A 26580-nucleotide genomic window follows, 5' to 3' on the forward strand; every position below is an offset into this window, starting at 1 on the left:
TACAATAAACTAATAGATTGACTAACTCTGGGTAAAGAAAGAAAGCAATGAAATATGTAGACGGTATGAAGAGAGATTTCAAGACACATATCCTTTCTCTTTTCTGACGCTTTTGTCTTTGGGCTGGTACCTCAGTGGACCTTTAGTACCATATTTGTGTTGCCCTTACCAGCGTCTTACATAAAAAAAAAGGTACACATTAACCCCTTCAGTACCAGGACATAATTTCAGAGTCAGTCTTCTTACTATTTGGTTATTTTATACTGCTCCAGATATTTACATGATTAAAAAAGTGAAGACTGGCTAATAATCATCTGACCATAGATCCTCCATGATGTCAATAAAATCGTCACATCACAGCCAAAACTCAAGGTAAAAATGCATCCCAGTACTGAAGGGGGTTAATAAGTAACGATTCTATGGTGAAGGGTGGCGGTTTGCGAAATAGCTGGGCAGTAGCGGTCAGTGGCGGGCGATGAGCGGGGCAGCTGGAGTGTGGAGCCGTGGCAGGGAGCTGGTGGCGGGGAGCGGGGCAGGCACAACAGGTGAGGGCTGGCGCAGGGCCTCGTTAGCACACAGTGGCTGGACGAGCCAGGCAGCGCGGGGGGAATGCCTGATGAGGATAGGCTAGCCACGAGGCAACCACTCACACACAGCCTCTCAGCGCGTCAGGTGGGAGGGAGGGTAGCCAAAGGGAGAGGGGGAGGTTGGGAGGAAGGCTGAGGGGAGAGGGGAGGGAGTGGGGAAGGAGAGGGGAGGTATTGCAGGTGGTGGTGTAAGGAGAAATAATAGTTGTGGAAGGTGATGGTGGTGGTGGTGGTGGTGAAGAATGGATGAATGGATGAACTGGAAGAAAAGGATAAGTAAGAGGATCAAGAAAAGAGGAGAAATGAAAGTTAAGAAAGGAATAAGAGCATAAAAGAAGAGAAGCAGGAACGTAAATAGGAAGATGAGAAAAAAAGAATCAGAGAAGGGCAAGGAGGAGAAAGAAATGAACACTCAAACGATAACATTGATTAAACTGGTAATAAGGATAGTGATGATAGTAGTAGCACAGAAACGCTTGTACTGTAGAAGAAGTAGAGAAAATATAATACTGCAGAGGAGGAGGAGGAGGAGGAGGAGGAGGAGAGTAATAGAAAAAAAAGATGGAAATTACTTGAGATAACGAACGAACAGTCATGAGAACTGACCGTAACAAGACTCTCTCTCTCTCTCTCTCTCTCTCTCTCTCTCTCTCTCTCTCTCTCTCTCTCTCTCTCTCTCTCTCTCTCTCTCTCTCTCTCTCTCTCTCTCTCTCTCTCTCTCTCTCTAAGCGTAACTAAAAAGATCGAAGTGTTTCAGCATAAATGAGAGAGAGAGAGAGAGAGAGAGAGAGAGAGAGAGAGAGAGAGAGAGAGGTGAAGTACGAGGAAGAGGAGGAGGTGAAGAGAGGAAGGCGGTACCAATAGTAATGCAGCGAAAGGGGAAGGGAGGAGGAGGAGCAGCGGGTGAGGGGGAAGCAGCAGCAGCAGCAGCAAAACCTTCACCTCGATCAATGACGCTGCCAGTTCCTCCTCCTCCTCCTCCTCCTCCTCCTCCTCCTCCTCCTCCTCCTCCTCCTCCTCCTCCTCCTCCTCCTCCAACCGGTTTGCTTCCCTGCTCGCTTCCTTCCTTCCTTTCAGTCTGTTCTTTCCTTCCACTCCTATCATATTCTCTCTCTCTCTCTCTCTCTCTCTCTCTCTCTCTCTCTCTCTCTCTCTCTCTCTCTCTCTCTCTCTCTCTCTCTCTCTCTCTCTCTCTCTCTCGCCGTATTTTCGCTTATTTTGTTTTATTACTTTATTTTTCTTTCCTTTATTTCTTTTTATGGTCTTTTTTTAAATTAACTTTTCTTCCTCTATCTGTTTTCTTTTTAAGTTTCCTACTGTTCTTTCTTCACATATCTCTCTCTCTCTCTCTCTCTCTCTCTCTCTCTCTCTCTCTCTCTCTCTCTCTCTCTCTCTCTCTCTCTCTCTCTCTCTCTCTCTCTCATTTTATCGTATCACAATCTTCTCCTTCCTCCTCCTCTTTCCTCTTCCCTCCTCCTCCTCCTCCTCCTCCTCCTCCTCCTCCTCCTCCTCCTCCTCCTCTTTGGCCCAGTAAGTAAAGAGGATGGGATGGCATTGGCCTCCTCCTCCTCCATCCTCCTCCTCCTCCTCCTCCTCCTCCTCCTCCTCCTCCTCCTCCTCCTTCCCTATCACCCTTCCTTCCTTCCCTCTCTCTCTCTCTCTCTCTCTCTCTCTCTCTCTCTCTCTCTCTCTCTCTCTCTCTCTCTCTCTCTCTCTCTCTCTCTCTCTCTCTCTCTCTCTCTCTCTCTCTCTCTCTCTCTCTCTCTCTCTCTCTCTCTCTCTCTCTCTCTCTCTCTCTCTCTCTCTCTCTCTCTCTCTCTCTCTCTCTCTCTCTGTAGAGAGGTTCTCTTTAATTTAACCTTTACCTCCTCCGCTGGAATGCTGAGAGAGAGAGAGAGAGAGAGAGAGAGAGAGAGAGAGAGAGAGAGGAGGAGGGAGGAAGGAGAGGAATAAGCAAGCTCTCTTCTTTCTCTTTTCACTCTCTCTCTCTCTCTCTCTCTCTCTCTCTCTCTCTCTCTCTCTCTCTCTCTCTCTCTCTCTCTCTCTCTCTCTCTCTCTCTCTCTCTCTCTCTCTCTCTCTCTCTCTCTCTCTCTCTCACAACTCAACATTCTTACGATGGTCTAAGTTTTTCGTAATGAGAAAGAAGAAGAAGAGGAGGAGGAGGAGGAATACAAAGGAATACAAAGGAAAGCCAAACAGCAACAGACCTGTTGGTCCTTTCGAGGCTGTTTGGTAACTACTTCTAACTGGCTACAGATAAGAGAGACAGGACAGTACAGGAGAAGGCTCCTCCCCACCCACCACTCCCTCCAGCTTTCGCTGGCATGGAAAATAGCTTGGAAAAGTACCATGCAGTATGGAAAAACTGACATGGAATTTTCACAGGAAAGGATGAAAGGAGATTCTATTATTCACCCTACGGTGAACTCTACATATCTATCTATAAGAAAGTTAATATAGTATCATGTTTAATTATTCAGACAAGAAGAGAGCTTGTTGGGGTTATTCTTTAAATATTTATCAATTTTGTTTTTGAATGATGCAATGGAAGTACTGTTTACTATTTCTGAAGGAAGCTTATTCCAAATGTTAACTATTCTATTAAAGAAAAAGTGCTTTGCCTCGTGGGTTTTAAAGCGTTTTGGTGTAATTTTAAATCCATTATTCCTTGTTATGGTGGAATGATCAATAGTAAAATATTTATTGACATCAAGGTTGTTGTATCCCTGAAAAATTTTGAAAACTTCGATTAGGTCTCCTCTTATCCTGCGCTTTGTTAAGCTGAATAAATTTAATGCTTCCAGTCGTTCCTCATACGGCTTGTTTCTCAATCTCGGAATCATCTTGGTCACTCTACGCTGGATCCTTTCCAGTTTTTCAATGTCTTTTCTGTAATATGGTGACCAGAACTGCACACAGTATTCAAGCTGAGGACGCACCAATGAGTTATATAAAGTAAGGATAACTTTTTCTGATTTAAATTCAAAGGTTCTTCCAATGAACCCAACTAATTTATTTGCATTCTTTACTGCTTCTGTGCAGTGTTTGCTCGGCTTGAGATCTTTAGACACCACAACACCAAGATCTTTTTCATTCTCAGCACTTTCCAGAGGTACATTACTCATTACGTATTTTGCTTGTACATTGTTACTTCCAATGTGTAAGACTTTACACTTTTCTATATTGAATTTCATTTGCCATTTTCTGCCCAGCGTGTCAGTTTATTTAAGTCACACTGTAGTTCTTGCCATTGTGACGTTGATGTAACTTTGCTCATTATTTTGGTGTCGTCCGCGAATTTGCTTATTTTACAAGTGATTCCTTCATCAATATCATTAATATAAACAATGAAAAGAACTGGTCCTAATACAGAGCCTTGAGGAACACCACTTTTCACATTGTGCCACTCTGATTCTTTTCCATTTATAACAACTCGTTGCTTTCTGTCAGAGAGCCAGTCTTCCAACCATTTCAGGGTATTTCCAGCTATGCCGTGAGCTTTTACTTTGCTGATTAGCCTCTTGTGAGGGACAGTGTCGAAAGCTTTCTGGAAATCAAGATAAATAACATCCACTGCTTTTGTCTCGTCATACGAGTTAAAAACTTCATAAAAGAAGTCTAGTAGGTTTGTTAAGCAGGATCTCTTGTTTCTGAAACCATGTTGTGAATCCTTCATGATCTTATTTTCTTCTAAAAATTTGACAATCTTATCTCTGATTATCGTTTCCATCAGCTTGCACACTACTGAAGTAAGGCTGATTGGTCTGTAATTAGCTGGGAGTGATTTATTTCCTTTCTTGAAAATGGGCGTGACATTTGCTAGCTTCCACTCCTGGGGACTTTCCTGCTTGTAAAGTTTTATTGAATATAATCGTGAGTGGTTTCACGAGCTCATTTTCGCTTCTTTGAGAAGCCTGGGTGATATCTTGTCTGGTCCAGGCGTTTTGTTTACGTTCATGCTGTTCATGACTGTGAGGATTTCATTTTCTGTAACTATGAAGTCAGGCAGTGTTTTGCCTTGTGCCTGAGGCTCTGGCATGGGCAGACTATTTTGGACATCTTCAGTCGTGAAGACTGTTGAGAAGAATCTATTTAGGACGTTTGCCATTTCAGCTTCGTTATCTATTTGGTTTCCGTTTTCTGTTATGAGTGGACCAATTGTTGAGGCTAAGACTCTTTTGGATTTTACATAACTGTGAAATTCCTTTGGGTTGGTTTTACAGGAGTTTGCGATCTGAGCTTCTACAGATTTTTTGCTGCTTTTTATCAACTTTTTTGCTTTTCTACGCAATCTGTCATGCTCTAATTTATCATTATTATGCTGTGTTAATTTGTATTTGTTGTATGCTTCTTTCTTTGCTAGAAGACAGCTTTTAATTTCATTATTCCACCATTTCGGTTTGGTGTTTAGTAGTTTCCTTCTGTTTCTTAGTGGTATACACATCTTAGCTGTATCATTTATCTTTTCAGCAAACACCTCCCATGTCTTATCTACATCTGGTGTTTCCAGCAGTATATTCCAGTCAATGGATGCAAGCTGCATACGGAGTCTTGTGTAGTTTGCACGCCGATAGTCTGGCACTTTTTCTTTACTTTCATTCACTTTTCCTTTGTCAAAATTTATGGTGAATTTTAAGGTGCGATGATCGCTGGAACTGAATTCTGGTCCAATTTCCACATTTTCAATAGTATTCTCATCATTTGTTAGAACGATATCAAGGATATTGTTTCCTCTTGTCGGATGCTTGATGTGTTGGTGGAGGGAGCTTTCAAGCATGCTATTATACAGCTGCTGGCCAGCGTGAGCTGTCAGTGGTTCGCCCCACCTTGTGACTGGAAGGTTAAAATCTCCCATAATTATGCAATTGTTTACGCAGCAAATGTCCGCGATTTGTTCATACAATTGTTCGTCTGTGGCGGGTGACTGGGCTGGAGGACGATAGACGAGACCTAATGATATTCTTCGGGATTTATTTTCTATATGAATGAAATTGACATCTATGTTTGCAATGGTTGAAGTTGGCATCACACGAGCACGAAGATTACTTTTAACGTAAAACATTACACCGCCCCCTGTACGGTGAGATCTTTCGCTACTAAAAATGTTATAGCCATCAAGTGAGTATTCTGCGAGGTAATCTCTGTGTGTTGTATTAATCCAAGTTTCTGTGATGCCGATGATGTCATAGTTTTCTTGATGTATAAGAGCTTGGAGCTCATTAAATTTATTTCGTAAACTACGGGCATTGAAATAGCAAGCTCTGATCTTGCCTGAATCTGAAGATGAACTTACGACGCTGAAGTGGATGGGAGGAGGAGGAGGAGGAGGAGGAGGAGGAGGAGGAGGAGGACGAGAAGGAGAAGGATCGCAAACATATTTAGGACACAGCTGCACATTCAAATCCTCCTCCTCCTCCTCCTCCTCCTCCTCCTCCTCCTCCTCCTCCTCCTCCTCCTCCTCCTCCTCCTCCTCGTATGTACTAGAAATGGACTTGATCTCTCTTACCTTCCTCTCAAATTCCATGTCATTTTTCTGTACTTGATACCTTTCTCTTTTTTTCCTTCCTGCTCCTGCTGAGTTGACGGTGGAGGGGTGGGCGGGGAGGGAGCCTTCTTCTGTGTTACCCTTTCTCTCCCACTGATAAAGTAGAATAGTTACCCAAGCAGCCTATTAATGACTTATATATATATGTGTGTGTGTGTGTGTGTGTGTGTGTGTGTGTGTGTGTGTGTGTGTGTGTGTGTGTGTGTGTGTGTGTGTGTGTGTTTGTTGCTGGTTGTACTTCATTTGTGTTCCTTTGTATTCCTTCTCTTCTATTATGTGTATGGAGAGATAGATTGATATACAGACAGACAGAGAGAGAGAGAGAGAGAGAGAGAGAGAGAGAGAGAGAGGATGCTGGTAAAAGATAGGAGGAGGAGGAGGAGGAGGAGAACAGTAGTGTATAGTTGTGGTGATATTTGGGCTGCATCACCTTTGACCTCCGTGGAGAGAGGAGGAAGAGGAGGAGGAGGAGGAGGAGGAGGAGGAGGAGGAGAGGAGGAGAGGAGAGGAGGGGAGGGCATGGGAGGGAGGGAGGAGAGGGCATGGGAGGGAGGGAAGGGAGGAGAGGGGAGGGGAGGGGAGGAGATAAGGAAAGGAAGAGGACTTGTAAATTATTGACTTGAGCATGACGTCTCTTCCTTTCTTCCTTCTTCCCTCGTCTTCCTCTTTTCTCCTCTTCCTCGTCTTTTCTTCTCCTCTTTTCTCCTCCTCCTCCTCCTCCTCCTCCTCCTCCTCCTCTTCATTTTCTCTTGTTTTCCTCTTTCTCTTTACCTTTCTTCCTTATCTCTTATTTCTGTTTCTTTTCCTGTTTTTTTATTTTCTTTTTTTCTGCTTTAATTTTTGTCCTCTTAGGTTTTCTTCCTCTTTCTCTTCCTTCTTTTTCCATTTCCTTTCTTTATTTATTTTCATTTTCCTCCGTGTCTCTTCTTCGCTTTCTCCTTCCGTAATTTTTTTTTTCATTCTTCTTATTTTCTGTTCCTCCTATCTCTCTTTTTTAGTTTTATTCTTCGTCCTCTTCCTCTCTTTACTGTTCTCTCTCTCTCTCTCTCTCTCTCTCTCTCTCTCTCTCTCTCTCTCTCTCTCTCTCTCTCTCTCTCTCTCTCTCTCTCTCTCTCTCTCTCTCTCTCTCTCTCTCTCTCTCTCTCTCTCATTAGCAAACACAACTTCAATATCAGTTCAGGTCTTTTATCACTTGTCAAGATGAACCCCAATACACTGTTAGCTTTACTTCTTGCCCCTGTTCATCTTATTTTCCTTCAGGATGTGAACTAACTCTATAATGATTTTGTCTCGTAATGAAAGTCTGTAAGTAAAAGAGGAGGAGGAGGAGCAAGAGGAGATTTTAAACACTTTAGATAATTGTGTCCCTTATTATTTTGTTAATCATGATCGTCTTTGTAAAGTAAATAAAGGAGAGAGAGAGGGAAGAGGTGGTGGAGGAGAATGTGATGATCAAGGATCTTTGTGGGGGATGGGTGGTGATGGGTGGTGATAGTGGTTGTGGTGGTGGTGATGATATTAATGGTTGTAGTGATGACAGTATTTTTATGATAGAGGGTTATGATGGTGGTGATAGTAGTAGTAGTAGTAGTAGTAGTAGTAGTAGTAGTAGTAGTGATAACAGTAATAGTATCATTGTGGTCATTGCAGAATAGTAATGATGGTGATGACAATATTGTTAGTGAATGGTAATGATGACAGTGATGATATTAGTGTATTAATAATGATGATGATGATGATGATGACAAAAGCCACAAAAATAATAATGGCGGTGATTGCAGTGGTGGTGGTGGTGGTGGTGGTGGTGGTGGTGGTAATAGTGACGTGAAGGTAATATTAGTGGTGATGACAATAATAATAATAAAGTAATGATGATGATGATGATGATGATGATGATGATGATAATGGTGATAATGATGGTGATGATGATGATGATGATGATGGTGTCAGGGCCAAGGGAAGGTTAAGGGTACACCACAAGACCAGCTGAATTTATTGTTGCAGCTGTGGTGAGTCTGTTTGCAGGGGTGAAGGGGTGAGGAGGGGAGGGGAGGGGAGCGAAGGAAGAGGAGGAGGAGAGGAAAGTGGGAAGTTAGGAAGTTGTAATGGAGGAATGTGGAGAGAAATTCGTAAGGAGGAAGAGGAAGAAAAAGAGAAGAAAGTTTATTAGGTACAAAAGAGGAAGAGAAAGAACACGAAGAAAAGAAGAAGAGGAAAGATAAAGAGGAGGGTGAAAAGAGAGTGGGGGGAAGAAGAGAAAAGGAGGAGGGGAAGGTAGAAAAGATTGTGAAAGTAAGGAAAAGGAAAGAAAGTGTATGAAAACAATAGAATACCGAGAAACTGGAGGAGGAGGAGGAGGAGGAGGAGGAGGAAAGATGGGTAGAGAAAGAGATGGAAGGGAGAGAATAAGAGAATAAATAAGGGATAAAGAAGTAAAAGAGAAAAATAAATAAAAAGAGGAAAGGAGAGAAAAGAAGGAAGAAATGACTGACTGAGAAAGAAAAGGAAGAAGTAAATAGAGAAAGAAAGTAGTAGAAATAGTACGAAAGAGAGAGAAAGAAAGAAAGAAAGAAAGAAAGAAAATCGAAAGAAGAAATGCGAGTAGATGATAAACGGAAGGAGAAGGAAGAAGAGGAGGAGGAGGAGGAGGAGGAGGAGGAGGAGGAGGAGGAGGAGGAGGAGGAGGAGGAGTAGGAGTGCGGGTGCTTGCTTTCAGGGCTGTGTTTATTCTCCCGCGCTTATGAAATTTATGGAGATAAATGGACAAGCTTCTAAAAATTGACACGAAGGAAAAAGAAAAAAAAACAGGAAGAGGCGGGTGTTTTGTGGAGAGACGGCTGTGTGATCTGTGCAGGAGGAACAACAACAACAACAACAACAACAACAACAACAAAGAACAAGAACAAGGGAGGGATGGTCTCTTAAGGAATGGGGAAAGAAGAAACTAAAAGAAACAGGAGAAAAAGGAGAGGACAAGAGAATAAGGTTGAGATAGACAGGGAAAGGGAGAAAAACAAGAACAAATGGAGAGAAAGGAAAAGGAAAAAAAGATGGGAAGAAGAGAGAGAAGAATTGAAGGAAGGGAAAGGAAGATTGAGTAAATGATGAAAAGGAGGAAAGAAAATGTAATAGTAGTAGTAGTAGTAGTAGTAGTAGTAGTAGAGAGAGAGAGAGAGAGAGAGAGAGAGAACCGTATAAACTAAAAGTAAGGAAATGTGAGTTAGTGAAGGAAGAAAGAGAAAGAAAAAAACAAAGTGAAGAGAAAGAAAACTGGATTGGAATATGAATGATGTGAAGGAAGGAGGAGAAATAATGAAGGAAGAAGGAAGAAAAGAGTGATTTTTAAGGAGGAAGAGAAGGAAAATTGGAGAAAAGGATTGAGGAAGAAGAGGAGGAGGAGGAGGAGGAGGAGGAGAAGCTGTTTAGGATATAAAAGAAATAGAAAAAAATAATGGTTTGTGAAAGAAGGAAGAAGGAAGGAAGGAAGGAAAGATTGGCTTTTGAAGGAGGTAGCGAAAGGAACATTACAGAGACGACAGGAGAGAAAGAAGGATTGGAGGAAGGAAGGAAGAAGAGAGCTTTAGATAACGATGGAGAAGGTAGAGGAAGAAGGACAGGAAAAGTGAAAAAAGGAAGGAGGAAGAATGGAAAACAAAGAAGCATGGATGGTGAAGGAAGGAGGGAAAAAAGATAAAAAAAAAGGGAGAGAAAAGGGAAGAGGAAAAAAATAACGAGAGAAAAATCATTGTACTGGATGAGGAAGAGGAGGAAGGGAAGGAAAAGCGAAGAAAGGAAGAAGGGACAATGAGAGGAAAAAATACATGCAAGGAAGAAGGTAAAAAGAGATAAAGAAGGGAGAGAAGAGGAAAGAGGAAAAGATAACCAGAGAAAAAAAATAAATGTACTAAAAAAAGAGATTAGGAAGTTAGTTAGAAATATATGGCTATGAACGAAGGAAGAGGAGGAGGAAGAGAAGAAGAAGAAGAAGAGGAGGAAGAGGAAGAGCAAGAGGAGGAAGATGTTATAACTTGTAAGATTCCGCTTCAGAGATCATCCCTTGACGCTTATTAAGTATTCCTCTCCCCTCTCTCCCTCTCCCCTCTCTCTCTCTCTCCCTCTCCCTCTCTCTCCCTCCCTCTCCCTCTCTCCTCCCCTTCTCCCTCTCTCCCGTCATCTTTACCTGTCCTTCCTGTAACGTTCCCTCTCTCCTCTCACTTTCCCTCTCGCCTATTTCCTCTCCTCTCTCTCTTCATTTTTCCTCTATTTGTTTTCCTTCTCTCCTCTTTCTTCTTTGTTTCCTCTTCTCTTTTATGTTTATTATTCCCCTCTGTTTATTTCTTTAGTCTCTCTCTCTCTCTCTCTCTCTCTCTCTCTCTCTCTCTCTCTCTCTCTCTCTCTCTCTCTCTCTCTCTCTCTCTCTCTCTCTCTCTCTCTCTCTCTCTCTCTCTCTCTCTCTCAACATTCCTTCCTGACCCTCGGAGTGTGCATGAAAGAGGAAGAGGAGCTGGAGGAGGAACTGCGGAAACTATTCTTGAGGAAAGTTTGAAGAAATTCTCATATTAGGGAAGAGGGGAAGAGGAGGAGGAGGAGGAAGAGGAAGAGGAAGAGGAAGAGGCGTGATGTCCGGGTTATATGTGAGGGGAGGAGGAAAAAAAGAAGGAAGAGGATTATTTGTCAAAGGGAAGGGAGGAGGAGGAGGAGGAGGAGACGGAAGAGGGGAGAGAAGGAAGAAAGGTTAGGGAGGGGAGAGAAAATCTGGGAGGGAAGAAAGAGGGGGAGAGGAAGGAAGAGGAGGAAATATGCGTGGGAAGAGAGGAAGAGAGATGAGGGGAAAGGAGTGCATTGAGAGGTAAATGGAAGAGGAGAAGGAAGAAGAGGAAGAGGAGGGAAGAATGGGGGGATGGAAGTTGAGGAATTTTGAGGAGGAAGGAAGGAAGAAGAAGAGGAAAGGAAAGGGAAGAGGAGGAGGAGGAGGAGTAAATAAAAGGAGGTGAAATAGAAAGAGAAAGTGACGGAAGGGAAGACGACCCGGGAAGAAGTGGAGGAGGAGGAGGAGGAGGAGGAGGAGGAAACTAAAGTGTTGTTTGGTGCAAGAATAAATTAGTCAAGAGGTTTGTGTTCCTCCTCCTCCTCCTCCTCCTCCTCTTCCTCTTCCTCTTCCTCTTCCTCCTCCTCCTCCTCCTCCTCCTCCTCCTCCTCCTCCTCCTCCTCCTCCTCCTCCTCCTCCTCCTCCTCCTCCTCCTCCTCCTCCTCCTCCTCCTCCTCCTCCTCCTCCTCTTCCTCTTCCTCCTCCTCCTCCTCCTCCTCCTCCTCCCATGCAGGAATATCTATTTATTTAAAAGTGCGTTGTAAACTCTCTCTCTCTCTCTCTCTCTCTCTCTCTCTCTCTCTCTCTCTCTCTCTCTCTCTCTCTCTCTCTCTCTCTCTCTCTCTCTCTCTCTCTCTATCTATCTATCTATCTATCTGCCTGCCTGCCTGCCTGCCTGCCTGCCTGCCTGCTTGGTTGCTTGCCTGCTTGCCTGTCAGTGCTGTTAGTTGACTGACTAATTGACTGACAGTGACTGGCAGGCTTGGTATGGAGAAGTAGCGCTCGTGTTGCTGACTGACTGACTGACTGACTGACCTGAAGAAAGAAATGGGAAAAATAAGAATGATTTATTGGCTGGTAGATTATTATAGACAGGAAGAGAGTTAACGAATGAATGACTGAATGACTGACTCACTGACTGACTGAATTAACTCTCACTCACTCACTCACTCACTCACTCACTCACTCTTTGTCCAACTGACTTATCACGCCTATGATTTACTGACTCAACACAAACTTAATCTTGGAAGGACTTTCTCTATTATATCTACTGACTGACTCTCTCTCTCTCTCTCTCTCTCTCTCTCTCTCTCTCTCTCTCTCTCTCTCTCTCTCTCTCTCTCTCTCTCTCTCTCTCTCTCTCTCTCTCTCTCTCTCTCTCTCTCTCTCTCTCTCATCCCAGCTTTTCCTGTGGGTATGTCTTCTCATTTGTCTTCATCTCCTCCCCTCCCTTCTTTGCACACACACACACACACACACACACACACACACACACACACACACACACACACACACACACACACACACACACACACACACACACACACACACACACACACACTGGACATCTGCCAACGCGGTCCTATCAGCTGTTCAGTCTCTCCCTGTCTGCAAAGCCATTAATAAGTCCCATTTTCTATTCACACATACCTAAGTACCCCTTGAATACACACCACACAGCCCCTCTCCTTTCTCCTTTCTTTCTTTCTTTCTTCCGCTGTATGTGCTTGTTTATGTAGTTAGTGTGTGTTGTAGTAGTGGTGGTGGTGATAGTAGTAGTGGTGGTGGTGGTAGTAGTGGTGGTGGTGGTGGTGGTGGTGGTGGTGGTGGTGGTGGTAGTAGTAGTAGTAGTAGTAGTAGTAGTAGTAGTAGTAGTAGTAGTAGTGGTGGTGGTGGTTGTATAATTTCTCCTCTCATGTGTGTAGTAGTAGTAGTAGTAGTAGTAGTAGTAGTAGTAGTAGTACTAGTAGTAGTAATTCTTGTTCGTGCTAGCTTCTTTTTTTCTCTCCAGAGCATTGTGGAGAATTTTTTTTTTTACGTATATAAGTGCACAGGAATTACACAGAATTTATTACTTTGTCCTTGCTTTTTTTTTCCAAGGCGTTGTGGTTAAAAGAAATGGCTAAAAAACTGCAGTAAGATTAAAGGTACGAAAGAAATATATTCAACGTTTCCCTGTGTACTGACATCAGAGAGCCTGCAGGAAGCCACTGAGCCATTTATTATATTGTCGTCAGTCAATGCAAGATATCTACCATTCTGTACTGGCTGTAATAGAACACAAAGGAAAGCTGCAAGAAACCATTTTATACTCATATTTATTAACACATGCCTACCTCTCTCCTCTCTCCTCTCTCCACCTGTCATCTCTATCCTTAAATTCAATCCGTCCACTGTTTAATCGTCCGTGTTTGCGCACCACGAACAACCTGATCACTGAGTTTATTCTATTCATCCAAACACTATTTCAGAACCGTTTATTTTCCCTTCTCTCCCGTTCTCTTTCTAAATCTAACTATCAACCTCGAACACGTTATTTCTTGTCCTGCCCTGATTACAAACCCTTCCTCCTCCTCCTTCTCCTTCTCCTCCTCCTCCTCCTCCTCCTCCTCCTCCTCCTCCTCCTCCTCCTCCTCCTCCTCCTCCTCCTTCTCCTCCTCTTCGTCCTTGCAGCCTTTCAATATCCTTGGTAACACTGTTGTGATCGATAAGACTGTTTGGCTGCGGGGCAAGACAGGGCTACTCTTCACACTTACAGCCTTAAGGTCGACGCTCCTCCCACGCCTCTGCTTCCTCTCTCTCTCTCTCTCTCTCTCTCCGCTTGGGGTGAAGGGGGAGTGGGGGCTTGAAGGAATCAATGCGTTACGTGAGGGGGCGGGGCGAGGCGGGGCTAGGAAGGGGCGGGGCGTGAGTATGTAGTGATCGTGTGACTCTCGTAAACTTGGCCAGACGTGAAGAAAAAGAATAGTGAGGAAGGAAAGATTTAAGGGTTGTGTTTGTGTTAGAGAGAGAGAGAGAGAGAGAGAGAGAGAGAGAGAGAGAGAGAGAGAGAGAGAGAGAGAGAGATGTGAATGTATTATTGTTTTTTTGTGATTTTCTGCCAAACAAAAGCCATTAAACCCCTTCAGTACTGGGACGCATTTTTACCTTGAGATTTGGGTGTGATTAGACCATTTTATTGACATTAGCAAGGGTCTGTGGAGGTCAGAAGATTGATTACCACAGTCTTCACCATTTTTAATCCCCACATAAGTTTCTGAAGCTGAATGAAATCACCAAATAGTAAGCAGAATGAATATGAAAACGTGCCATGGTACTGAGTGGGTTGAATTTCATCTTTGTGAATCTAATCGGGAGGGGAATAACAAAAGTTTGCGTGTGTGAAGGTAGGGAGGAATGCATATCACTGAGGCCATTTTTCCCCTTTCCTATTTCTTTTTCCTCCTTTCTGTTCCCCGTCTTCAGGTTTTTCCCATTTTTTCTCCCTGTTCTTTCCAGTTTTCTGTTTGTTCTCCCTTTTTCCTAGTTTTTTCTTCTTTTCCGTTCCCTGTTTTCCGGTTTTTCTCCTTTTTCTCCTTTTCCTCTCCCGTCTCCCGTTTGTTCCTCCTTTCCTTCTCTATTTCTATTTATTACGAAAAAGGTAATTGTTTGTAGAATTTCTTTTAGTAGATTTTAATTATTTTTGGTTAAATGAAGTTAAGGTAGGTTAGGTTAGGTTAGATTGAATGTGGTTAGGTTAGTGTAAGGTAAGGTAAGGTAAGATAAGGTAAAGACTAGGATAGTTTTGGTCCTTTAATGTAAGATTTGATACTGTTATGTAGAATTAATATTGTAAAGCAAAGTAAGATTAGGTTAAGTTAGATTAGGTAATGTAAGGTTAGGTAAAAAAAAAAGATAAAATATATAAAGATAGAATAATGTAAAGTGAAGTGAAATAAGGCAAAGTTAGGTCTGTATTACGTATCTTAATGGGATAAGTTATATTAGTTTTGCTTAGATGTTCTGAAGTGAGGTGCGGTGGAAGTAGGTCAGGTTAGGTTAGAGAAACTAAGACAAGGTTAAAGGCAAGTGAAGTCAGAGTAGGTTAGGTTACATGAAGTGAGGTAAAGTAAGTCACAGGATATAAATGAAGGGAGGTGAAATTAGATCATGGTTACATAAGGTAAACTGAGACGAGATTAAAGCCAAGTTAGAGTAGGTTAGATTACATGAACTGAGGTTAAGTAAGATTAAGATAGCCAAGATACAAGTGAAGTCAGGTGAAGTAAGCTTAGGGGAGAAATAAAACAGGTGAAATAGTTAAGTTTGGAGTCAGGTGAAATAAGCTTAGGGGACAAAAAAAAAAAAAAAAAAAAAAAAAAAAACAGGTGAAATAGTTAAGTTAGACAAATCATTCTAGGTCACTGCATCATACCTCAGCTTACAATGAATAAGACAAAGCTCGACAATATATGAATGAAGTGACGTGAAGTTAGGTTATACTAGAGTAGAAAAACGGAGGCAAGGGTAAAGGCAAGTTAACCTCTTCAGTACCATGACGTGTTTCCATATTCATCCTGCTTACTAACTGGTGAATTTGTACAGCTCCAGAAACTCATGTGGGGTTAAACTACTGAAGACTCTAGCCATTAATCTTCTCAACTCCATAGACCCTTGCTGATGTCAATAAAATGGTCTATGTGGAGGATTAAAATACTGAAGACTCTAGCCATTAATCTTCTCAACTCCATAGACCCTTGCTGTTGTCAATAAAATGGTCTATGTGGAGGGATTAAAATACTGAAGACTCTAGCCATTAATCTTCTGAACTCCATAGACCCTTGCTGATGTCAATAAAATGGTCTATGTGGGGAATTAAACTACTGAAGACTCTAGCCATTAATTTTCTGAACTCCATTGACCCTTGCTGATGTCAATAAAATGATCTAATCGTGCACACATCGCAAGGTAAAAATGAGTCCCAGTATTGAAGGGGTTAAGCTGAAGTCGCATGAACTGAGGGGAAGGGAGATTAAGTTAGACAATATACAAAATGTGATGAGATGAAATAAAATCAGATGAAATAAAACAATGATAAAGCAAGGCGAGTTACGAAAAGTTAGATTGTATAAACTGAGATGAAGCAAAGTTGAATTAGACAATATAAAAATGAAGCAAGGTTAAATTAGGTAAGATCAAGACTAAAATAGGTGAAATAAAGTAAAGTTAGGCTAATTATTGTACCTCACTGCATCATACCTGAGCAGACAGACTCACGGGAAAGGGTTAGAGTGTATTAATGGATTACAGGACGTAGTGCACCTGTTCGCCTGTCACCTGTTCACTGTGTTGTAATTAGTGCAGCGCCTTGACACCTGAAGGGACCGTGAAGCAGCATCACCATGGAGACCAGAGAGAGAGAGAGAGAGAGAGAGAGAGAGAGTTTGACTACGGATGGGAAAATATAAAATGGTGTGAAATATTAATTGATCGAGAATAGGAAAAGGAGGAGGAGGAAGAGGAAGAAGAGGAGGAGGAGTAGGAGTAGTAGTAGGAGGAGGAAGAAGAATATCCTGGCACCTGGCTGTCCTTTCCTCGCCAAGTAAAGGTGTTACAAGGAAGAGGAAGACAAAAGGAGGAGGAGGAGGAGGAGGAGGAGGAGGAGGAGGAGGAGGAGGAAACCAGCAGTAGAGTCACGTGAAAACAATAATCTAAGAGGAATGTAGTAAATTAAGATATTCTCTCTCTCTCTCTCTCTCTCTCTCTCTCTCTCTCTCTCTCTCTCTCTCTCTCTCTCTCTCTCTCTCTCTCTCTCTCTCTCTCTCTCTCTCTCTCTCTCTCATAACCTTCATGCTGGACGGACAAAGTTTTAACGTACACACTCGTACGCGAGCGCACACACGTACATAAACTTCATGTTGGTATTGCTTAAGTTTGTGTACTTTACGAGTATCTGTAGTAGTAGTAGTAGTAGTAGTAGTAGTAGTAGTAGTAGTAGTAGTGGTGATGGTGGTGGTGGTAGTAGCAGCTGATTTTGTTATTGCTATTTGTTCTTTTTATTATATGTTGTTGTCATCAAACTTTTCATATTTTTCTTTTTATATCTTTTCTACACTTCTCAGTAGTAGTAGTAGTAGTAGTAGTAGTAGTAGTAGTAGTAGTAGTAGTAGTAGCAGCAGCAAAAGTAGCAAAAGTAGAAGTATTTCTCGTTCTTGTATTCCCTTCTTCTTCCTTCTCCATCTCCTTACCATGCTATAAAGAAGAGGAAGGGATAAATGGGACGGAAAAAGAAAGAAGGAAAGAACTCGAAGGAAAATGGAAGGAAATATATGAAAACAATAACAAAAAGAGGAAAAAAATAGTAAAGGAGGAGGAGGAGGAGGAGGAGGAGGAGGAGGAGGAGGAGGAAATAGTCATGAGAGAGAGAGAGAGAGAGAGAGAGAGAGAGAGAGAGAGAGAGAGAGAGAGAGAGAGAGAGAGAGAGAGAGAGAGAGAGAGAGAGAGAGAAGTGGGCGTGGAGAGAGAGGGTGTGGTCGTGGGTGTGTCCATGGGCGTGGCTGTGCGGGTGGCGCGGGTGTGGCAGAGAGAGAGAGAGAGAGAGAGAGAGAGAGAGAGAGAGAGAGAGAGAGAGAGAGAGAGAGAGAGAGAGGGGACGTTCTTTAGCATGTACCGAGTATCCTCCTCCTCCTCCTCCTCCTCTTGTTAGAATTACATATCCAACATTGAGTGGCACAGAAGCAAGGTGAGAGAGAGAGAGAGAGAGAGAGAGAGAGAGAGAGAGAGAGAGAGATGAGTTCTTTGTTCATTATTGATATTGTTATTATTCCTGCTGGAGTTTTTCCCACAGTAATTAGACTCTCTCTCTCTCTCTCTCTCTCTCTCTCTCTCTCTCTCTCTCTCTCTCCTCGCTATGATAAGAGTGTAATTATATAAGTAATTGGCGAATAAACGCTGATTGTTGATTAGCGTGATTATCCTCTCAGGTGTGTGTGTGTGTGTGTGTGTGTGTGTGTGTGTGTGTGTGTGTGTGTGTGTGTGTCTGTCTGTCTGTCTGTCTGTCTGGCCTGTCTGTTAGTCTGTCTGACATGCAAAGAGGATCAAGTTAGTCAGTCTGGCATTACCTTCCCAGCCTCAGTGTCACAACAAACACACACACACACACACACACACACACACACACACACACACACACACACACACACACACACACACACACACACACACACAGGGAGTGGAGGTGTGTTAGGTGTGGGCGCCAAGTGTGTGGTAGGGCAGGTGTTAGAGTGTGGAGGAAAGGGAAGGATTGAGCTAGGACAAGGAGGAAGGCGACTAAGGTGTGGATGCTTGGAGGAGGAGGAGGACCTAACTTATACTAAGATAACCTAACGTAACCTAACCTAAGCCAAACTAACTTGGCATTACTTGATAAATCTTACTTTATCTTAGAAGTGAAAAGTTTAGTCATTTTTTTGTTAATTTTCTTGTTTTGTTGTTATTACTCCTTTATTTCCTTTTTTCTCCTCCTCCTCCTCCTCCTCCTCCTCCTCCTCCTCCTCCTCCTCCTCCTCCTCCTCCTCCTCCTCCATAAAGCCGTGTGACCTAAATCATCCTTCTCCTTAGAAACACTACGCCTCTTCCTCTTCAGCTTCATAATCTTCCTTCTCCTCCTCCTCCTCCTACACCTCTTTCTTACCAGTATCACTCAAATCCTTAATGATCTCACCTCACCTGTTCTCTCCAGCGCAGGTGTGTGTCTTTCCCACTGTCACAATAGCTAATCTGTTTTCCCTTGTACGTCTCCTTCTCTTCCTCGTGTGTGCCTCTAACCCTTCTTAATGAACCAACAACTTTATCTCCCATCTCACCTCACCTCACCTGTCCTCTCTTTCTCTCCTCAGTTGTGTCAAATTGGACGTATTTTTTCATTTTATAACTTAAGACTTCCAGCTGCTCCTTAAAAGGCAAATTTTCTTTCCTCTTATTCTCCTTCTCCTCTTTATTTCCTTTTCCTTTTCCTTCTTTACCTTATTTTCATTTTCATTTTCTTTTTTCTCCTTTCTCTTCCTTTTCTTTTTTCCTCCTCCTCCTCCTCCTCTTTTTCTTTCTTTCTTTTCCTTTTCTCTTTTCCTGTTGCTTTCTTCCTTGATATTAAAAACAAATGTGACCAAATCTTCCTTAAAGAACACCACTTTTCTTCCTGTTATACCTTCTCATGATCAGCTTCGTATTCATCCTCATCTTACGCCTCCTCCTTTTCTTAACCACCACCTCCTGTGCTGTCCTGTGTCTCTTCCCTGTAGCTAGTTAGAAGTACATCGTTACCAAGCAGCCTTCAAAGAATAAAAAAGGCCTGTTGCTGTTTGGCTTTCCTTTCTATATAGTCCTCTGTATTCCACTCCCCTAGACTGCATGTTCTTACTTATAAAACAAAGCTTTCTCCTTTATTACCCAGCCAGCTCACCTGTTCTCTCCTCTGTGTCTCCCCTGCAGGTGTGCCATTCCCGCCGTCACACAAGTTAAAATGTCCGGAAGTGTTCGACGCGAAGACAGGGAAGCCAAAGTTCGAGTGGCTCAAGAACCACTTCATCCTGGAGGGGCGCATCGACGAGGCCGCAGCTCTCCGCATCATCAACGAGGGCGCCGCTCTCCTACGCCAGGAGAAGACCATGATCGATATTGAGGCGCCCGTCACAGGTGAGTCTGGCCGGCCCTCTCTCTCCTCTTGCCACTCTCGTCTCTCGTCTCTTGCTCGCCTCTCTTACCTCTCGCCTCGCTGGCTTCACCTCACCTCACCTCACCTGCTTCGTTCCGCTCCCAGCCTCCACTCCCTCCTACCTTGTCTCCCGCTACCGTGTTCTCTTCGCTTCTCTACTTTCTTCTCCTTTTTCTCTTCTCATTTCTTGTCTTGTCTTGTTCTCTTTTTTCTTTTTTCTTTCCTTCTCGTTTTTTTCCTTCCTTTCTTTCGTATCCTTTTCTTCTCCTTTTCTTTCCTTTTTCCTTCCCTTCCCTTCCCTTCTCTTCTCTTCTCTTCTCTTCTCTTCTCTTCTCTTTTTTGTGTTTTCCTCTTCTTTTTTCTCCTCCGTCTATTCTATTCACTGAAATATACATACTTTACCTGTTGTGTCCGTCTCTCTCTCTCTCTCTCTCTCTCTCTCTCTCTCTCTCTCTCTCTCTCTCTCTCTCTCTCTCTCTCTCTCTCTCTCGTCCTCTTATATTTGATGATAATATGTGTAATTGTATGAGTTATCTACCTCAAACTGCATCGTTTTTGTAGTGTCGTGAGGTGAAATTATTATTATTATTATTATTATTATTATTATTATTATTGTTGTTGTTGTTGTTGTTGTTGTTGCTGATGATGTTATGATGTTCGTGAGTATTCGTGACTCATTTTTTTTTCCGTTTCGTGAAGGATGTTTTTGATGTGGTTCCTTCTCCTTCTTTTCCTCTTCTTCCTCTTCCTCCTCTTCCCCTTTCTCGTACTTCACCTCTATCTTTTTCAAGGTGTCGACCAGCCCTCCAAAAAATTCTCTCTCTCTCTCTCTCTCTCTCTCTCTCTCTCTCTCTCTCTCTCTCTCTCTCTCTCTCTCTCTCTCTCTCTCTCTCTCTCTCTCTCTCTCTCTCTCTCTCTCATATTGAAAGGCTTCGATTTTTTCATTTTCACGAGAGAGAGAGAGAGAGAGAGAGAGAGAGAGAGAGAGAGAGAGAGAGAGAGAGAGAGAGAGAGAAACCCACCTACGCTTCGTTATACAAGTTTTTCTCTCCTTCCCCAATAAGTTTTTCTCTCCCTATTATTTTTTTTTCCCTCCATTCCATTGTCAGGGGTTTCCCTCACCTGGTCCTATTCATTCATCGACTTTTCCTCCGCTCTTTCTTTGTTTCCTTTTCATAATCATCTTAGAGGTTTTTTTTTTTCCTTCTTTCCTTGATTCACCTGTTTACTCTTTTTCCTCTTTTTTTCCTGTATTTATTCTCTCTCTCTCTCTCTCTCTCTCTCTCTCTCTCTCTCTCTCTCTCTCTCTCTCTCTCTCTCTCTCTCTCTCTCTCTCTCTCTCTCTCTCTCTCTCTCTCTCTCTCTCTCTCTCTCTCTCAATTTTTGACGAAGGAGCAAGAGGAAGAGGAGAAAAAAACGAGGAGGAGGCGGAGGATGAAAGAGGAAGAGGAAAAGTTTAAAGAAGAATATGATGAAGTAGAAGGTGAAAGATATTTATAATTGCAGCAGTAGGAGGAGGAGGAGGAGGAAGGAGCAAAGAAAAAGTAAAATGAGGATGAGAAAATGACACTGGTGGAAGGAGAAAGAGAAAGAGGATAATGATAATGGTGATGATGATGATGATGATAGGAGGAGGAGGAGGAGGAGGAGGAGGAGGAGGAGGAGGAAGAGAGAAAAAATAACAAGACATCAGAAAAATATTGAGGATACGAACAGAATATGGAAGGCAGAACGTCATTAGAGAGAGAGAGAGAGAGAGCTATTGTCAGTAGTTAGACTAGAAATATAAATTGAATGAAGGAAAATAGGAAATGGAAAAGGAAAATGTGAAAATAGAAATAGGCACGTAAAGGAAAGAAAGGAGGAGGAAGAATAACGAGAAGAAGAAGAATGAAGAAGAAGAGAGAACGTCATTATGGCAACAAAAATATTATATTCTAGAAATGTAAAACAGAGAGCAGAGGAAAAAAATTGTACCACCACCACCACCACCACCACCACCACCACCACCACCACCACCATCATCATCATCATCATCATCATCATCATCATCATCAACAACAACAACAACAACAACAACAACGACTTAAAAATCACAAAGGATGACAAAGGAAAACCAAACAGCAGCAGATATCCAGGCCCTTGCAAGGCTGTTTGGCAACTACCACTGACTATCAAGCGTAGAAACAGGACAGTAAAGAATAAGGCATCTCCTCACCCACCACTTCCTTCTGCTTGCTCTGGAGGAGGAGGAGGAGGAGGAGGATAGGATGCGTAAGTAGGATAAAAAAAAGTGTACTAAAGATAAAAGAAAGGAGAATAATGAGAATATTAGCTCAAATAAGAGTAAGTGGAGGAAGAGGAAGAGGATATGGAGAATAGTAAAAGGGAATAAGGAAACACAAGAAGACGGGGGCGGAGGCAGAGAAGGAGGAGGAGGAGGAGGAAACAACAGTATTGGCAAGAGAGAAATATAGGAGGAACTGTAAGAGGAAGAGAGGTAAACAGTAGATGGGCAAGGAGGAGAAATGAGAGAGGAAGAGTGCAGAACGGAAGAGAAGAGAAAGCAAAAAAAAGTCTTAAGTAGGAAGAGGAGGAGGAGGAGAGGAGAAGGAGGAAACAAGAGGAAAGAGGAAAACGATGAAACAGGCAAATTAAAAAAAGGAAGGAAAAAAAAAAAGGAGAAGGAAAAAGAGGAAACAGAAGCAGGAGAAAGAGGAACAGTAGAAAGTAGAGGAAGGAAACAAGAGAAGCAAACAGCGCGAGGGAAAAAAGGAAGGAAAAAACAAGAAAGGGAACCACAAATGAGAAGATAAAGAAAATAAAAAGTGGAAAAGAGTAAGAGGAAAGAGTATAAGGAAACCGAAGTAGTAAAATGAAGGAAACAGTAGTGGCAAGCAGAGGAGGAGGAGGAGGAGGAGGAGGAGGAGGAGGAGGAGCAGGAGCAGGAAACAACCAGAAAGAAGATGAATAGTAAAGAAACAGATGAAGGAAACAATAGGAACAAAAAAGAAAAAAAAGAGAAAAGGAGGAGATGAAGGAGAAAGTAGAAAATAGTTGAAAGAAAAATCAGAAGGAAGAGAAACGGTAAAAAAAAAAAAAAAAAAAACGCAAGAAAGAAGAAAAGTAGCAGAAGAAGAAGAAGAAGAAGAAGAAGAAGAAGAAGAAGAAGAAGGAAACAAGCAGGAGAAGAAAGCAAAAGTCGTAGAAACAAAAACAAAATAAAATAGGAAAGAAGAGGAGGAGGAGGAGGAGGAAAAGGAAGACTAGAATACAGGAGGAAGAAGGAGTAACAGCAGGAGCAGCAGGGGGGGGGGGAGGAGGAGTCAGGAGTGGAGGCCCCGGGGTGAGTTCCTGCCGCCCGAAGATCAATACTGTCCCGCCTCTCTCTCTCTCTCTCTCTCTCTCTCTCTCTCTCTCTCTCTCTCTCTCTCTCTCTCTCTCTCTCTCTCTCTCTCTCTCTCTCTCTCTCTCTCTCTCTCTCGTTTTGTTGTGATGATAGTATTTTGTTTTTCTCTCCTCCTCCTCCTCCTCCTCCTCCTCCTCCTCCTCCTCCTCCTCCTCCTCCTCCTCCTCCTCCTCCTCCTCCTCTAGTATCATCCAATCACGGAACTATTTTTTTTGTATTCGTTTGGCTGTTTACTGTATTAATCTTGCCCACACACACACACACACACACACACACACACACACACACACACACACACACACACACACACACACACACACACACACACACACACACACACACACATTGAATACCTTATACAAATGCAAATAAAACCAAACAAGAACCAAAGAAACGCTCCAGCCCTCCCCACAAAAATGTTTCCTGTTTTCCCTCCTTTTTTTTCCTCCAACGCGTGGGAGGAAAGCGGCCAGTAGGTGTGATGCGGTATAGCAGGTGTGGGCTGGGAAGAGGTGTGTCTGTGTGTATAGGTTTAGGTGCGTGGGTCAAATTTGATGTATGGGGTGTGTGTGGGGTGGGTTTTGCTAAGTGTAGGTGCAAGTGGATGTGGGTTTTCATAAGTGTGTGTGTGTGTGTGTGTGTGTGTGTGTGTGTGTGTGTGTGTGTGTGTGTGTGTGTGTGTGTGTGTGGCAGAGTAGAGTTGTGTAAGGGTTCGTGGGAGCGTATGTGGTGTAATCTCCTCTTGTTTACCTGTGTGTAGTAGCGCCAGGTAAGATGAGGGAAGGAAAAAAAAAATGTTCAGAGGCAAGGAGGGAATAAATGGAGGGGGGAGGAAAAAAAACGAAAGTGAAAAGTGGATTGGGGAAACAAAAGGGAAAAAAAGGAAAGATGGGAGATGAAAAGGAGATGAAGCAGTGAGAAGTGTGGGAAGAAGAAAAAGGAAGAATAGAATGAAAAAGGGAAGACGTGTGGATGAAGAGGGATAGGAAGGAAAACTGAGTAGGAGGAAAAGCGAGTTAATGAAGGAAACAGGAAAAGAAAGAAAATCAGAGAGGAAACTTGAAAATGCAGATGGAAAGAGGAAAGCGGAGAGAGAGAGAGAGAGAGAGAGAGAGAGAGAGAGAGAGAGAGAGAGAGAGAGAGAGAGAGAGAGAGAGAGAGGGGGGGGAGTAGTCATGATGTCGCCTCTTCCTCCTCCGGCCAGCATGCAGCTTCATAAACTTTTAATTAGATATTTTACAAGTTTGAACATGGTGACGCGGCTTCTTCTTCACTCACTTCAGGCAAACCGTGACACTATCATTATTACTATTATCATTATTATTATTATCATTATTATCATTATCATTATTATTATTATTATTTTTCTTATTATTGCTATTATTATTGTTATTGTTATTATTTTTATTCTCATTATTATTATTATTGTTATATGTTGTAGTAGTAGTAGTAGTAGTAGTAGTAGTAGTAGCCTTTGTTGTAAGAGGGAGGAGCAAAAACAAGTGACAGGAAAGATAATAAAAAATAGAGTAATATTGAAAAGGGAAAGAAGGGAAGGAAGGAAAAGTGTAATTATTATTAATGGGAGGAGGTGGGAGGATGAAGAGGAGGAACAAAAGGGAAATAAGAAAAGGCAAGAATAAAAAGAATATATAAAGAACATTGGAAATACAAGAAAAGAAAAGAAGCAATCAGTGGGAGTAGTAACAATAATAATAATGACACTAATAGTAGTAGCAACAACAACAACAATAATAATAATAATAATAATAATTAATAATAATGATAAAAGCTGGTAACCATGACAACACAAAGATCAGTGATTAGAGAAAAAAATAAAAAGAACGCAATAATAATAATAATAGTAATAATAATAAGAGGAGGAGGAGGAGGAGGAGGAGGAGGAGGAGGAGGAGGAGGAGGAGGAGAAAGAAAGTTAATAACAATAATACGAAAAAAGATCATAAGAAAAATAAGAAACCACCACGTCCTCCTCCTCCTCCTCCTCCTCCTCCTCCTCCTCCTCCTCCTCCTCCTCCTCCTCCTCCTCCAGTGAGCGGCAGGAGAGGAGATGTGTGCAATAATGAGGCAGCATCGATCACCTCACGTCTCACGCCTCCTCACCTTAGCCTCACCTGACGCGGGAACTCCTGCAGGGGCGTGAGGGGCGCGCTGAAATCTTGACATTCTTCAGGAGGAGGAGGAGGTGGTGGTGGTGGAGGCTGAGGTGGAGGTGGAGGTGGAGGACAACGACGAAGTATGGAAGATATGAGATATGTTATTAAAGGAAGGAAGGAAGAAGGAAAAGAAAGAAGGAAAGAAAAAGGAAGAAAATATAGAAAGAGGAATTGAAATGGGGGAAAAAAAGTAAATATGGAGAAAGAGAAAATAGGAAATATAGAAAATAAATTAAGAATAGAGGAATAATGAAAGGGAATAAAGAAACACAGGGAAAAAGCACAAGAAGACCGAATGAAAGGAATGATGGGAGGAAATTATGTTGTGCACAGTTGTTGTTGTTGTTGTTGTTGTTTTCTTCTTCTTCTTCTTCTTCTTCTTCTTCTTCTTCTTCTTCTTCTTCTTCTTCTTCTTCTTCTTCTTCTTCTTCTTCTTCTTCTTCTTCTTCTTCTTCTTCTTCTTCTTCTTCTTCTTCTTCTTCTTCTTCTTCTTCTTCTTCTTCTTCTTCTTCTTCTTCTTCTTCTTCTTCTTCTTCTTCTTCTTCTTCTTCTTCTTCTTCTTCTTCTTCTTCTTCTTCTTCTTCTTCTTCTTCTTCTTCTTCTTCTTCTTCTTCTTCTTCTTCTTCTTCTTCTTCTTCTTCTTCTTCTTCTTCTTCTTCTTCTTCTTCTTCTTCTTCTTCTTCTTCTTCTTCTTCTTCTTCTTCTTCTTCTCCTCCTCCTCCTCCTCCTCCTCCTCCTCCTCCTCCTCCTCCTCCTCCTCCTCCTCCTCCTCCTCCTCCTCCTCCTCCTCCTCCTCCTCCTCCTCCTCCTCCTCCTCCTCCTCCTCAGAAGCAGAAGCAGAAGCAGTAAAGAATGCAAATAAATTAGTTGGGTTCATTGGAAGAACCTTTGAATTTAAATCAGAAAAAGTTATCCTTACTTTATATAACTCATTGGTGCGTCCTCAGCTTGAATACTGTGTGCAGTTCTGGTCACCATATTACAGAAAAGACATTGAAAAACTGGAAAGGATCCAGCGTAGAGTGACCAAGATGATTCCGAGATTGAGAAACAAGCCGTATGAGGAACGACTGGAAGCATTAAATTTATTCAGCTTAACAAAGCGCAGGATAAGAGGAGACCTAATCGAAGTTTTCAAAATTTTTCAGGGATACAACAACCTTGATGTCAATAAATATTTTACTATTGATCATTCCACCATAACAAGGAATAATGGATTTAAAATTACACCAAAACGCTTTAAAACCCACGAGGCAAAGCACTTTTTCTTTAATAGAATAGTTAACATTTGGAATAAGCTTCCTTCAGAAATAGTAAACAGTACTTCCATTGCATCATTCAAAAACAAAATTGATAAATATTTAAAGAATAACCCCAACAAGCTCTCTTCTTGTCTGAATAATTAAACATGATACTATATTAACTTTCTTATAGATAGATATGTAGAGTTCACCGTAGGGTGAATAATAGAATCTCCTTTCATCCTTTCCTGTGAAAATTCCATGTCAGTTTTTCCATACTGCATGGTACTTTTCCAAGCTATTTTCCATGCCAGCGAAAGCTGGAGGGAGTGGTGGGTGG

General features: G+C 42.3%; 1 protein-coding gene across 7 annotated transcripts in view; it reads left to right on the forward strand.

Annotated features, from left to right (window-relative positions):
• Nucleotides 1-26580, forward strand: part of LOC123498838 (serine/threonine-protein phosphatase 2B catalytic subunit 3-like) — a 221321-nt gene that overhangs the window by 80713 nt on the left and 114028 nt on the right. For all 7 annotated transcript variants that reach the window (XR_006672808.1, XM_045246305.1, XM_045246301.1 and 4 more), the window contains exon 2: nt 19191-19394. Coding sequence is in view for 6 of the 7 variants with exons in the window: in XM_045246305.1 (XP_045102240.1) it covers nt 19191-19394 (204 nt within the window). In the remaining variant the exon portion in view is untranslated. The remainder of the gene's footprint in view (nt 1-19190; nt 19395-26580) is intronic.

The sequence above is a fragment of the Portunus trituberculatus genome, chromosome 48 (assembly GCF_017591435.1).
Source record: "Portunus trituberculatus isolate SZX2019 chromosome 48, ASM1759143v1, whole genome shotgun sequence".
Taxonomy (NCBI): Eukaryota; Metazoa; Arthropoda; class Malacostraca; order Decapoda; family Portunidae; genus Portunus; species Portunus trituberculatus.